Source organism: Magnolia sinica, chromosome 5 (assembly GCF_029962835.1).
Source record: "Magnolia sinica isolate HGM2019 chromosome 5, MsV1, whole genome shotgun sequence".
NCBI lineage: Eukaryota > Viridiplantae > Streptophyta > Magnoliopsida > Magnoliales > Magnoliaceae > Magnolia > Magnolia sinica.
In genome coordinates this window covers 108,052,621-108,067,878 of record NC_080577.1, presented here as the reverse complement: position 1 = coordinate 108,067,878, position 15,258 = coordinate 108,052,621, and the positions used below count along the sequence as shown (strand labels likewise).

The 15,258-nt window shown below is 41.3% G+C and overlaps 1 protein-coding gene across 2 annotated transcripts in view; it reads left to right on the top strand.

Moving 5' to 3' along the window:
- Positions 1-3,938: 3,938 nt before the first annotated feature.
- LOC131246628 (FKBP12-interacting protein of 37 kDa) overlaps positions 3,939-15,258 on the top strand; it is a 38,339-nt gene continuing 27,019 nt past the window's right edge. Inside the window, exons 1-8 of one of the 2 annotated variants that reach the window (XR_009171455.1) lie at positions 3,939-4,097; positions 4,190-4,241; positions 4,341-4,402; positions 5,619-5,686; positions 5,809-5,845; positions 13,280-13,367; positions 13,570-13,634; positions 13,733-13,810. Coding sequence is in view for 1 of the 2 variants with exons in the window: in XM_058246945.1 (XP_058102928.1) it covers positions 4,071-4,097; positions 4,190-4,241; positions 4,341-4,402; positions 5,619-5,686; positions 5,809-5,845; positions 13,280-13,367; positions 13,570-13,634; positions 13,733-13,810 (477 nt within the window). In the remaining variant the exon portion in view is untranslated. The remainder of the gene's footprint in view (positions 4,098-4,189; positions 4,242-4,340; positions 4,403-5,618; positions 5,687-5,808; positions 5,846-13,279; positions 13,368-13,569; positions 13,635-13,732; positions 13,811-15,258) is intronic. The other variant, XM_058246945.1, reaches the window with a different exon arrangement.

Sequence of the window (15,258 nt, the reverse complement as noted above, 5' to 3'; positions counted from 1 at the left end):
TGCATGGAATAGCGGGATCGAATCCCAGGAAGAATCTCCAACTCTCACTCTCACTTTCTCTCTTTTCTCTCCTCTCTCCCCTAGGGTTTCTCAAATTCGTATGGGGTGAGAGAGAGAGGGTTTAAGGTCCTTATATAGGCCCAGGATTGATGGAAATGACCCCATGGCCAAGGTATACTTAGGTTATATCCAAATACGGACCGTTTCGATCCAACGGAGCACTTCTGGTGGCCCATTTTCTACGTGCGGTCGGACTTAAGCTTCCTGACCATGGATCTAGGTTAGGCTGAGTTTTCGTTCCGATCGGGTTTATAGATCAGTCGTGGCGGACCCGTTTCAGTTCAACGGTCACAGTCACTCGATCAGGGTCACAAGTACATCGACATGTGTGGCACATTTCTCCTGATCCGAGGGTGTATTTGGGTCAGATTCTGATGGTCTGAATCCTTATATTTGGCCCGCAAGCGACACGACTTAGATCACTTAAACTCGAATTTTATTTCTAAATATTTTCACGTTTCTCACACACTTTGCTCCAAGCTCAAGTTATGCATTTCTAGACACAATTAGGACTTGATTTCTAAGGGGGTTGTCAAGTCAGTAATGTGGTCATATCTGTATCGTTTCAGGGTAATCGGACTTTCAATGTGCGGTCCAGGTCCGATACGGAGTTTCGGTGTGCTCTCGAGAGCAACCGGGGTTAGGGATGGATTCTAGATTTCAGGGTAACGTAGCGTCAATGATACTGCACGGTTTGGGTATTGCAGATCATATTTAAAGTGATTAGTATTAATTTCATAAGCACTCTAGTTTAGCACTTGCTAACATTAACCTAATTTCTAAAAGTTTTGGTCCTGGGTGATTTCTGCCTGAGGTGGTACTCGGGTTCTTGTACGGATTTTTCCGAGACATTACAGCCCTACATCTAAAATGGGATGATGCACCCGATGATCGTGGTGGATTTCACATAAACATCACAGTGGGCCACATGTGCGAACTTTTTAGTTGTACACGTGGTTCATGACAATGACATTGACATAAACATGGCCCAAAGTTGACTTCAAGAATTAGTAGGCTACACCATAAATTTCAAGTGAAATCCACCCCAATCACCATGTGTTGTTAAAATAGGGCTAAAGGGCCTAAAAACCAGCCTAATTTGTGATTCGGGTAGGCCACGAGAAGGAAAACAATTGAGAGAGGGATGTGCCATATAATGTCTCTAATTGTATGGTCCACTTGAATCATGGATTGAGCTGATTTTTGGGCCTTATTGCTAAAATGGTGTGACACACCGAGTGATCAGGATGGATTTCACGTAAATGACCACACTGGGCCAGGTGTGAGAATTCGTAGAATCCATCCCATACATACAATGAATTCCATTTTCATAGTGTCAAACATAACCAATGATTCTAATCGGCATGAATTCTATGATAATTGTGATTTGTATTTCAATACATATCAAACCTATGCTGCCAAACGAACCCTTAATAGGAATTTAGCTAACCTTTTAATAATTCATTATGTAAGGTAGGATTGAATGATTGCTATAGTATATTCTGTCTCCTTGTGTGAGCTGCACCATCCACATGGCAACCACTGAATCAACAGCTGGGATTACCACACTTGTGCCACACACACGTGTACACATGCACACATGCATATGTGTGTATCTATAAGAGATGTCACAGAATTCAACTGACTTTTCACACACAAACTTATCGATGTGTCGTGCGGGCTAGGCATCCTAGTCGAGCAACTGATTCACCCAGTATATTGAATCAAACCATCATTTTTCTTAGTTGAATTTTATTGTATGTGTCTCCATGCACCAGTAAATATATGCATAGCAAGTAGATTTAGTAACTCTAAAACCACAAATTTTGTAATTCTTTTTGCACATCTGGTATACATTAATGAGAACAAAACCATTCACTTGGTATTTTGACTGATACTTGAGATTTGGTCTAAGAATCACAGTGATTAGATGAATCTAGCATTTTATCGGTTCCATACAGATAAACACTAAAACATTGATTACAAATAGCTTGCACTAAGCGAGAAAAAAAGGTCCACCCGATCGATGGTTAAGATGATGATATCAAAAGGAACTATATATGGGGATAGGATGGCAAAGCCTGCAGGGATGCCTTATTCGAATTGCGAAGAGTCCACTCCTAATCAAGATCCTTCCTCCAAAATTTCATAACGACTGTAATTGTGATAAATAAGTGATGTTGGGTTTCATCATGGGCTTCTAGAGGAATTATATTAAAATGACATCGACTGACTTTTGTGGGGAAGCTTTTGATGTAAGACTTTATAGGAAAATTATAACTTTTTTGAGGTAATGTGTTGTCCAATTTTTCCTCCATGCATTTTGTGTTCAATGGGAGGGCGACTAAGCTGGAAAATGATTCCTTATGTCAACCCTTCGACATAAATTCCGTGATCCAAGGGTCAAATGGGCCATACCACCGGAAGCAATGGGGATAATGATGCCCATCGTTGAAATCTTATAGAGCCCACTGTGATGTTTATTTGTCATATAACTTGTATAGATGTGAATGAAGAGAGCATGGATATCAACTTAATCTATTTTCAATTATCATTTTAGCGAGGGATTAGATACTCGCCATTAAAAATTCCACTTGAACCTTGGATTTGCCTCAATTTTTGGTCCATAAGCTAAAATAATCTTTGAAAATGAATGGACAGCATGCATACAACTCGTCTGTCATGGTGGGCGCTTGGGTTGCATTAAATGCACAAAATATTAAATGAAAGAGTTATATGTAGTGTTATCTACTTGAGTATTAGATTTGCCTTATTTTAGGGTTAATACATTAAAAAATGACATGAAAAAAGAGATAGAAGACAGAGATAAATAAATACATCGCAGTAGGCCCCACACACATATGTTATGTTTGCTCGTGGCTAGAGATGTGAGGGGGTATGATGCAATCCACGCCCCCCACCCAGAGGGTAATATTTATAATACCTATAACATTGTATTTATTAGCTAAGCTTTTGTTTCAATGCTTTTTTATGTTTGAAACGGTTAAGAATATTGTAAAAATAAACTATCAATATTCAGCTGAAAGGAACTTGTGCTTAATAACCCTATACTTATTATGCAGATATATGTAGGCAGTATGATGAGATGAACACTACGTTAGTTGTCGTGGTCGTTTAATATTAAAAAGAGAGAGAGAGAGAGAGAGAGAGAGAGAGAGAGGAATAGAAGAGGACTTTTTTATTTTAAAGGCCATTGGGTAGGACTGGGCTGATGGGCTTTGGATAGGTAAGTCCAAACCCAGCCGTTAAGAATCGGGCTCAACTTTAAGTTTGAACGTGGCCCGCTGGTCTAAAACTCCAGCCCAAGCTTGGCTTGAGGCTGACAGCGCTGCTCATCTAGGCATCTGTGTTACGGGTATACGTGCAAAGGACCAACACACGTGTGGGCTTAGGGACACGGATTTCCTGTGAAAGCCTTTCTCAGTAGTAAGTTCCTGCGCTAGAAACTTAGGTGCGGCCCATCGTAATGTTCTTCAGGAATCCACTCCGTCCATCCGTTTCGTGAGCTAATTTTAGGATGATAAAAAAAAAACCGAACGTATCCGAGACTCAAGTAGGCCGTACTAAAGGAAAAGGTTGGGAAATTCCATCCATACAGTTAATAACGTCATTCCTACTGGGGGATGAACTAAAAACACAAGTATTTTCGTGATTCAAAACTTATGTGGCCCCATGAATATTTCAACCGTGGAAATTCAATTATCACGTTTCCGGCCCACTTGAGTATTGGATACGGTTCATTTCTGGCCTAATTTCCTAAAATGAACTCACAAAACGGATGGACGGAGAGGATTGCTCACAAACATCACAGTGGGTCCCACCTAACTTCCCAGCGCAGGAACTTCCTGCGAAAGTCTTTCGCAGGAAATCCGCGTCCTGGGCCTAGCGGGTCTCTTTTTGAGCATCTTGCTTCTCTCTCTGGGAAGAGCGAGAGCAAACAGCGAGAATACGAATATCTCTGAATAGGTTTTTTTTTTTTTTGATTTCCAATGGCTTCTCATCCCCATCTCGACGATGTAAGATCTCTCTCTCTCTCTCTCTCTCTCTCTCTCTCTCTCTTCTAATTTTTATTTTTATTTTTATTTTTTATATTTCTATTTGAATTTAGGAAGATGATTTCGGTGGAGATTACCCGGGAAATGAAAGCAGCAGACGCTCTGGTATTATTATTTTTATTATTTTATTTATCGGCTTCGAGGAAGATCATCTGCGCTTTTGATTTCTAATTTCGTTTCATTTTATAAATTTGGGAATTTTAGGCACTAAAAGGAGCTTCGGAGATCTCGATGATGATGATGAAGATATCTTTGGTTCGAAGAAGGTATCTTCTGCAATCACCATTTTCAGTTCATTTGAAACAAATTCAATTTCTCTGTTTTATAGACTACAAGATTCAAGACAGATTCTGCCAAAAATGCTTGTAATAACTTCTTCGAATCACAATCTGTTTTTTCCAATGGTGCGGGAAATTTGTGGTGATTGCATAAAGAATTGCAATCTCTTGGAAGTTGAATGGGGGTTCGTTGGGGATGACTGGATGAGAAATAAGGATCTAGAGCTGCCAATGGGCCTGGCCCGGGCCAGGAAAAATAAAAAATTGAATAGGCATGGGGCGCACAGGCCCGGTTGGACTAGTTCGAAATCAGGGCCGAAGCCAACCCCAGGCTCGTCCCTTTGACAGCCCTACAGTGATATATTGATCATAGAAAGGCATTATAGCTCTGGAGATGTTGTGGGGCTTACCTGTCTGATAGCCCATGGACCAAGATGGGCTGGGCCTGATTTTTAGCGGGGCTTGATTTTTCCAACATGTTGCATTGATGGCTCGGCCTGAGCCTAGGTGCCAGCCTGATTACTGATTTCATGGACCTGGTTGGGCCTGATACATGAATGGTTGGACTTGGCACGCTACACTCATTTCTACCCCTAAGAAGTAAGAAAAGGTGCACATTCGTGGCCCCATTTGATTGTTAAAGATTTCTGACATGGTTAGAAAACTTCCTGTTTGGTTGTTGGGGGATTCATTCTCTGGTTTTTATGTTTTCCGTGGAATTTTAGGGTTGGGTTATTTTTTTTTATAAAAAACATGGAATTATTATGCTGAGAAATATAAAAAGTAGCAACCAAACACCCCCCAATGCATTAAGAAATGCTACCATCTTATAATTCATAAGTTTGGCAATTCTGCTGATCAATCTGGTCTGAGCAATTGATTGGTAACTCATGGATCAAGGTTCAATGATAAGAGAAAGTGGATGCCTTGACGATTCTATCCATGGACTGTCTTTTGGGCCATTACTATAAATGTGTTCCACCGTCCTAATATCGGACTTGAATTGGATATGAACTTACAATTGCTGCATGTTTTTGGGCTTTGTTATGTATGCCAACTCTTAGATGAGCTTCTAATTAAAAAAAGAAGTAAAAAAGAAGAAGATAGAATCTATACTTCGTATGTTGAATTAAAAATGAGCTGGGTCATGGTGAGTTTAATCAATATGAAATTTGGAAGACTAATTCTCTTCTTCACATTGAAGGGGCAACCAAAGGTGGAAGAAAGTGTGCCCGGTGTTACGACAGGGATGATTTTGTCTCTTCGTGAAAGGTATGATGAGATTTGTTTAGATTTATATTTTTCTTTCTTTTGTAACATTTTATAGGTGAACTGTTTTTGAGAAAAAAAGCATATCAGTCTCTTAGATATATTATGTTCCTTATATTTTACAGCCTCCAAAACTGTAAGGATACCCTTGCAACATGCCAGGTATGTTTTTTATTTAGAGTGTGATTTGTTTTATTTCTTATGTGCTTGTTATTTTTATTAGATGGATGCATTGCATTATTTTTCGCTATTTCAGAAGTCTTATGTTCATTCCTATTCATTTGAAAAATAATGGAGAGAAGGAAGCGACTTCAAGTGTTTGAGAAATTCTTCTTGCAACTAGTGGATTTGATTGGATGGTGAAGGGACTTCAAGGTGGGGGAATCGAGTAGAAGGGGAAGGGTAGTTGGGTCGACAGTGAGGGTGAACGAGATAAGGGAAGATTGGTTGGGGCCTAGGGATGTGGAGGGCGAGAAAGTAGAAGGGGGGGGGGGTGAGGGTTGGCAGTTCTCGGATTGAGGGGGAGGAGGGAGGATATGAGAATCAAGAGAGGTGAAGGATCATCATCAGGGAGAGTGTTTGAAGTAGAGATGGGGTTTAGAGAGGAAAATTGAGGATAAGGATCGTAGTGGCGGAGCAAAGAGCTGCGAGGGGTGTTGTTGTGTGAGGGAGAAGAGGGGTTCATTAGAGAGGGATGGGGAAGTTAGAAGAGGGGATTCACGGTGGGGAGGAAAGGGAGAAGTGGCGAAGAAGGGTGCCGGGGTAGAAGGTAGATGTGGGGGTGGGGGGACCTCCGGAATGAGGAGCAAGAAGAAGGGCAATAGATTCAAATAGAGACGAAGAGGAAGTCATTCAAGAAGGGAAGAGAAGTGCGAGTGACAAATCCATTGCTTGAGCATCCAACGCTATTTATTGAGAATTCCCAAAGGAGTGAAGCGACCTCAACTTCTCTAGAGTTTTTTGGGTGGCAGGGGTGGTAAAGGAGGCAATCATCCCTAGAGATTGGAAGACTTCCGCAATCTGGGGTTTCACCTTTGTTTGGATGGAATCAACAGAGGATGCATCTTGTGTTGTGGACCTGTGGTTGAATTGAATGCGAAGGGTTGAGGTATGACCCAAAGGTAATTAACCCGATCTTTTCAAAGGATAAGAAGCATGGTAATGGAGGGGGAGCTGTGAAGCAGAAGATGAAAGTTGCCTTGGAATTATCCAATTGAGTAGAAGGCTTTGGGAAGGTGTGGAACTAGGAAGGGATCAGATCCTTCAGGGATGTGCTTGCGGTGTTCGAGGTGTCGGTATAGCTACAAGTTTCTCTGGCTAGGGATACGAAAACAATATCGATATTGCTGATAATATCACCGATAACTGGAAATGTGAGGAAAGATTGGGGAAATATGGGGAAAACGGTGGAATTTTTCACTGAAATTTCAGGAGATGCTAAAATATACACATTTGCATATTTAGGAATTAAAAAAATTACAAAAAAGAATGCATACATAATAAGTTTCCATTTAATGGGCGCTTGAAAGCATGTGTTGTCGTAAGAAATCAGTCCAACCATCTATTCCATCACATATGCATCCAACCATCCAACCTTCCATCCAAACATTCATCGATATTTCAGAATATTGACAACATGATATTTCATCGAGAAATCATCGACAACAAGAAAGGAAACGAAACATTATGCTCTCGATAGCGGACCCGAGGGTAGTTATCACATCCCTGCCCCTAAAAAGAGAGATTGAAAGAGGATCCGATCAAACAAAGATCCGCCTCTCTTGTCTTGTTCTAGGGAGGAAGGAATGAATATAAATTTTTTCTTCCTATTTTTCCCCATTGAAGAAAGAGCAAAATTAATAAATAAAATAGTGAATTTATTAGAATATTAGATATATATTTTTTATATGGGGACCAATCTTTATCACACTTCTCTATCTCCCAAGAAGATTAGATCATCATAAAAACTTCGCTTAGAACTTAACCAAAAAACTAATGATGCAAGAACTTGATTGACTAAGGAACAAATATTGTCCCTAAAGACGAGACGGAGTCCTTAAGGACAACTTTCTTTATAGAAGATGCCAGTGGGTGTGAAATCAAACGGCTACGGCGGCTGTCCATTCATTGCCCCGTTGTTGAAACCTGTTATTCCGATATAACTGAGAGCATAATGAACTACGTCGAGTTTGAGATTTTTAGAGTTCGAAGTGGTCCAGCTACGCCTCTCATAGCAAATGAGACAAATCCTCTTTCATGTAACTTAGTCAGGGTCAGTTAAATGAGCAAGGATTGCCCATGTCGCGGTAATGATAATATCATAATATTATCGATATTATCATCTACAAATCGAACACTGCATGCAACCATGCGCCCATGAAAAAATTTGAAATAATTTTTTTAATAAACAGATTTTTGTTGATATTAATACATTAGCAATATTATCAAAATTTGGCCGATACACTGGTGATCTAAGCGACAACTGGAATTTACATGGTAAAAAGTATTGACATTTCATTGGTGATATATTGATACATTGGCAATAAAAGCAACGCCTGAAATTTGACAATACATTGGTGATAGCATCACCAAGCTAGAGATATGGATAATATCGGGCACACTTTGAATACTTTGAACGATGTGTGCTTGTAGGAAAGGGTTTGGATTCAAATCCTTGTGAGGAGGAGGAATCGAAATAGGAAAAGGAGAATTAATCGGGAGAGATCTTAAAACCATGCTTGGGGATGTTGCAGTCATCCTTTGTTGCTCATAAGAGGGGGTGATGATGGAGGAGATCTTGGTATGGCTGGATATTTGCTGTGAGTTGAAGAGGGAGGACTTTGCTCTGAAACCTTTAGGGGAGAATGAGGTCTGGATTTCTTTAAGATCGGAAGCCAATTCAAATCGAGTGGTTATTGCGGGAGTCTTGTTCATTAATGACTTAGTGCTTTCAATTTGCAAGTGGGAAGAGCATTCCATTTTCAGCTTGGAAGTGGTGTGGTTCTTGTTCTGGGGTGTCCTTTGGTTCAAAGAAACCTTTCTAGTGCTGGGTTCGTGCTTTGGACGAGTCATTGTTGTAGAATCAGAGACCGAAAGGAGGGAGGAAGTCAGTGTTGCTCATATCTGTGTGTGGAAGAAGAGAGCAGAGAAAGGCCTACAATCCATTCCCATTTTTCTGGAGGACAAACACAAGATGGTTTTGATTGATAGGGAGAAGCGTTGGGGTGTTCCGAGAAGGTGGGTGAAGATTGGAAGCTCTGGGTTGGCAGAGCTCTTAGGAAGGAGCAGAGTAGGGGAGAGAATATAACGGAGTATTTCTTGCGTGGTCCGGAGGAGTACTAGTTGGGGGTGAGGTTGTGTGGAAGCAGATGGTTGGTTGCCAAGGGTTAGGTGGCAATTGGATGCCACTAGAAGAGAGACGTAGCGAGCCCTTCGAAACTGTGGTGATGGCGGTTGAGAGGTCAGTGTACGGGTGTCATGTGGCTGACATCTCTGTAGGCATTCAGGCGATTGGATGGATGCGTGGCGAAGGGGAAGATAGCCTCGGGATAAAAAGTTGCAAGTTTGGGACATGTGGTCCCTTGGTGTCATTGAGGGGGAGACAGATGGTAGGCGATGAGAAGTCCTACAAACTCCCTTATATAACATGTTTGTCCTTGATATCAACATGCTTTGGTGGCCTTTGAAGCTCCCTATTGAAGACGTGGTTTTGGTGGGGCTTGAGATGCTCCCTTGGCACTTGTGTGTGCATTATCTTTGGGGCACGCAATGCTTGCATTTGGCCACAGGTTTTCTCTCACGAGTGAGCTATTGAGCTCTCTTTTATACCTCGATACGAGGAGTCTTTCTCTGAACTCTTAGTCAGCTTGCATCGAGTCTTTGGTTAGCGAAGAGTGGGAAGATAGTGGTTGATTGTTGGTTGAGTACGAGCTCTCTTCTTCGGAGTTGAGTTACGAAGGAAGCCATGCTAAGTCCCTGCCCATGGTGGTTTGCTCTTCCCAATATCTCTCTCCAGACTTCTCTGTCTGATTGCTTGGTTGTTGATAGAGTATTGGTGGAAGTTCTTTAGGAGTCTAACATCAAGCCGGGAGGGGAGGTGCTCTTTCTTCATGAAGGCAGAGTCCGTGAGCTATCACCTTAGGGGACGTTAGACATAATGATGCAGGACAATTATGTGCGTAGGGGGGGGTGGTGTGTGTGCGCGTGTGGGTGGCGTGCGGGCGCGCGTGCGCACGATGTCCTCATCACATAATACCAAACAAAGTCACGGGAGGGTTTACAGAGGAAGTTTGTTGTCCTTTCATTTCCCTTTCGGTGTTGGAGGGGGCTCGATTTAATAAGGGAGGGGCTCTTCCTCCCAGTGATATGAGTGGTATTAAGGAAGCAATCAGGCTGATTAGTAAGTTGGTGGGGTTAACTTTTGGAGATTGTGAGGAGAATGTCACCGCCCTACTCAAGTTTGTGAAGGACATTGTTACTCGGAAGAAGCAACAAAAAATTCAAAGGAAACCAAGAAGATCTCCAAGAGTTTGGAGGGAACTGGTGGGTTTTGGAGTCGTCAATCAACTATGAATCAAGATCTAAGGCTAGCACCGCGAAGAAGCGAAGTGGGTAATAATGGTTCCCTTATGAAGTCATTCAGCTGGAACATCCGGGGTCTGGGAGTTGGGATAAAAGGCTCAAGATCAAAGACATGTGTCGAAAGGCAAAGGTTCAATGTTGATAGGAAAATTTTGGACTCAATTTGGGGGATAACAATTAAGGATTGGGTGGCATTAGATGTAGGTTTTGCTGGTGGAATCATCATGGCCCGGAACAATGGAATTTGGTCTCAACAAGACTGGTGGTGCGGTTTTGTCTTTATTTTGGTGGTCTTGTGAGATGTAACTTCAGATGGTTGTTTACTCCAATTTATGGGTTGCATCAGTCAGAAAGGAGGTTTATCTTATAGGAGGAATTGAATTTGGTTTGGGCTAGATGGTCTCTTCCATGGTGCGTGGGAGTTGATTTCAACGTGATTAGATTTTGGTTTGAGAATACCAATGGGGATCGGATGATCAAGAGTATGCAGGAATTTTTGGAGCGGACAAATGACTTGGTAGATCTTCCACTAGGTGGTGCTAAATTCACTAGGTCCAATTAGCAAGAGAGTTATCGAATCATGTCTCTATAGATTTTTGCTATCTCATAAGTGGATTGAAAAATTTCCTTTGGTTTATAAAAGTTGCCTTCCCAAGCCTACTTTAGATCACTGTCGTAGTCTTCTAGATGTGGAGGAAAATTGGGGCTTGAAACCCTTTAGATTTGAGCTTATGTGGCTGGAAATGGAAGGGTTCAAGGACCTTGTGAAGTAGTGGTTGGAGTCCTATCATTGAAAAGGTATGCTAGATTTATTCTTAGTCGAAAGTTGAAAATTTTGAAAGGCGGGATTATTTCTTGGAAGCTGGAGGTTGTAGGCAATTGGAAAGCTGAGACCCAGAGCATTCTAGAAGATATTCAAGACCTGGATATAAAGGAAGAGCGAGGTGAGCTGACGGAGGAGGAGAAACTCACTATGGTGAAATTGTTGGTGGATTACTCTAATTGCCTAAAAGAAGAAGAAATTAAATGAAGGCAGCGATAAAAGGCAGTATGACTAAGGAAAGGAGATAAAACACGTGGTTCTTCCACATTATGGCAAGTGCAAGGGCTAGGAATAAGATCTCCCTTGGTCAGTGGCTGTTGTGTCCAAACTCACGTTCCCCTAGGACAAATGGAGGAACTCCTCTTTAATCCATAAAATCAAAGATAGATCAGGCTTCTCACATATTTAATAGTGGCATTAAGATGACCAAGCACACATGTTCATTAAAGAACATGATTATCACAATCATTATTGGCTTTCCAGGGCACACTATACCAACAAGGACTAGTATTGGTTGCCCATGTCTGTCAAGAGTTACTTTTGATTGAAAGACCCTAGCTGTCTAGCCAATGACTAGGTCTTGTCCCCGATCTAGACTCTCCATTATGTGGGCCCCACCTTCTATTTCTTGTAACCCTTAATACTCACTTTTATCAAAGGTTCCTATCAATTTGATTAATGACTAGGAAAATGAATGGCCCTAATTGATCATATTGAAAAGGGCTGGACTATTGATCTGAAATGCTCATCATATGGGCCTTACCTTTGATGGCTTGTACATCTTAAAAACCAACTTGATTTGGCTGATTCAAACCTTTTGATCAACAGCCAAGAAAAGATGGACTGGGGTTGATTATAGTGGGAAAGACTTCTGGACCATCTACTGTGTGGAGCCCATCTTTGCTCGTCTGTTCCTACTAAGAATCTGTTTGATTCGAGGAACATAACCATCTTTTGAATGGCTAGAAAATTGGATGGTCTGGATTAATTATACTGGAAATGGTCCAGCCATCAATCTGGATTCTCGATGACGTGGGTCCACCTTTTATGCTATGACTGTCAGGAATTGTTTTGATCAGATGATTGAAAGTGAATGGTCCAGATTTATCATATTGGGAAAAGTTCAATCATTGTTCTAGACCGTCCATCATATGAGCCCCACCTTTGGTTGCTCGTGCATCTCAAGGATTGGTTTAACACGGTAATCAGACAATCTGATGAATGGTAAAGAAAAATGTATGATCCATATCAATTGTACTTAAGTTTGGGCTGTCTGCCATGTATTGCATATCCTGGTAAAGAATGATCCATCTCCAGTTCATGAGTTATTGGTATCACAGCACATCGTCATTGTCATCTAAACCTTATATCGACTAGTTGGGGCTGGCTTATCACAACATATGATTATAAATTGAACGCATGCAGCAAAAACCATTATCTAAGATAATTCATTACGTTATAATTATTTCAGTTCTAACTCATTAATGCCCTATAATGAGCTATACAAATAGGGCCTAGGTAGATTAACTCTTCTAAGATGTGCCCAAGCTTTCGTTAGGGGTGGAAATTGGCCGAGTCGGGCCATGCTAAGCCCGTCCTCAGCTCTACACTTAAGACCCAAGGCCCGAGCCCAGCCCAAGTCTGGCATGGGCCTAGCATAACAGGCCTAAGCCTGAGCCCCGAAAAAATTGGCTAGGCTTGGGCCCGGCCTGAAAATTGATAAAATCTATTTCCCACTTAATTGTTCCTAATCTATCCCTTAATTAAGGGGGGGGGGGGGGGAGGAGAGGATTTTAGAGGAATGAAACCAATGGTCTCCACTCAAGATGGATTGAATTGATTGCCTAAGGATTAGAATGGCATATGTGTGAGATATAACACATAATTATAAAGTCGGGTCAGGTTGGGCTGGACCGTGTTAGGTTGGGCTAAAAATGAATAGAGCCCAAGCTTGACATGAAAATTGATTGGGCCATGCATGTTGGGCCCAAGCCCAGCCCAAAGCCAAGCCGGGTTGGGCGGGCTGCCCGGCCCATTGCGACCCTTATCTTTCATGACTCATTCAACCTATCTGAGTTGCAGAACGAGCTTGCATGTTGATCATGTTGTATTTTTCACATGACTGCAAGATTGTATCTCAAGCCCTTGAAAGGCAGGCTCATTGGTGAAGTCTTATCTGGTAATTGTTGCAGACAGAGCTTGAAGCAGCAAAATCAGAAATCCAAAAGTGGCATTCTGCATTTCAGAATGAACCAGCTGTAACTGCTGGCACAACTCCAGGTTAGCCTTTCTCTTCAAACTGCTTACCTTTGTTTTATTATATTTGGCATATGACATTTTGTTTTAGTTTTGATGGCCAATGTATATGCATTTTTGAAGGTATTATGATTGGCTATATACCTTAAAATCATTTGGGGCTATCCCTTCTCTAAAACTCTTGTGACTTTTTGACGACATTGACAGAATGTTTCTTTCATTGTAGAACCTCAAGTAGTTGTAAACTATCTTCAAAATCTGAAATCTTCTGAGGAATCATTGAGGGAACAGGTTGGTTGGTTGTTGATCTTTTAAACATTCTGCATAAGGAAGCACCATGCATCTAGTATGGAAGGTTGCATTGATTGACATTGACTATTCATGATCAGCTAGAGAAAGCAAAGAAAAAGGAAGCAGCGTTCATCGTAACATTTGCAAAAAAAGATCAGGAGAATGCAGAATTGAAGGTGATTATGTTTGATATGTTTCTCTCCCATAGTGTTGCGGTTCTAGACTTCTAGTTTGTTGCTCATAAAAAGAAAACCCATTGTGCTAGTAACTTACGTACATTATTCAGATTTTTGTTTTTTTGTTTGTTTTTGCTTTGTTTGCGAATTGGAATGACCATTATTCTTTAATACTGATTGATGATGGAAGGAGTAAAGGATCCAAGAGAACTGTTCTTATGAGAGAGGAAAAACTAGAAGGAAGTCAGACGAGCCTTCTAAACGCTGTCCTTCACACTTATTTCAAGTGGGAGGAAGAAGATTTATTTGGCAAGTGAGGCAGAATTTCCAAAGTGGCAAGACCGAGAAAGTGGGAAAGAGGGCTTTTCCCTTCCTAAGGCTTATATATATATATTTGCGTGTGAATGGTTTAGATACTTGGAATTTTGTTGCATTAAAAAAATGGTTTAGGTGATGAAACAAAAAAGGCTATAGATGTGCTGGATGGTCTCAGGGCAGGTGGACAAACTCTCCATACCCATTTTCAAAAACATTTGAGAGATTTCGTGTTGGGAGGGAAGGCGAGATGGAAATGGGGTGCATTAGGGGAAACAAGCTTGGCGTTGTAGAGCAGGGCTGTGATTAGAAAGGAATGTGTAGAGTTTCTAGTGAAGAAAGGGTCAAGCTTTCTACAGGTTCTGAAGGAATCTCAATGTTTGATAGATTGGAGAAAGCAAGAGCTTGAAAGAAATGCGAGAAGGAAGACTAAGGATGATGGTTAATGATTTGATGGTGGTGGAGTAGAAAATGCTGAAGACAATCAAGACATACCCTAGATACTTTCGTAGGTTTATGATTTCTGAAGGGAAAGAAGCTTTGAGAAAGATGAAAACAAGAAAGGCCCTTGGACTAGATGGTATGGCAATAGAGGTTTGAAACTTTACAGGAGTTAATGGGTTATTTTGGCTAACGAAGTTGATCTTAGGGTTTGGAAAAGCTTTGGCCATGTTGCTAATATGGGGATGTTGGGTTTGGCACCGTGTGATGTCTATGTGGCATCTGAACTGTGCATCTTGTGACTCCCCTTCTAAACATCGGAAATCGTGAAAATCAGTCATATTCTAAACCAAGGTGGGTAAAACCATCTGGAATAGTACAAAAGCATGCCTAAAACATCTAAATCACTTTCTGGGGGCCCACCTAAGTTTTTGAATGGTCTGAAAGTTTGTAGAACCCCTCATCTAGGTGGGACACACAATGAATGTGTCTGATGTCTAAACACATCTTGGTGGGCACCACAAACAATCAAGAAGATTTAAGTGGTTGAAGTTTGATTCTCAACTATTTCCTTAGGTGTGGCCCACCTAGTTCATGGATCGGGCTAGATTTTGGTATCTAGGCCTAACAGAAGGTGAAGCATCTAATGGATGGGGTGGATGTCTGACGCACTTCATGGTGGAGGCCCACAA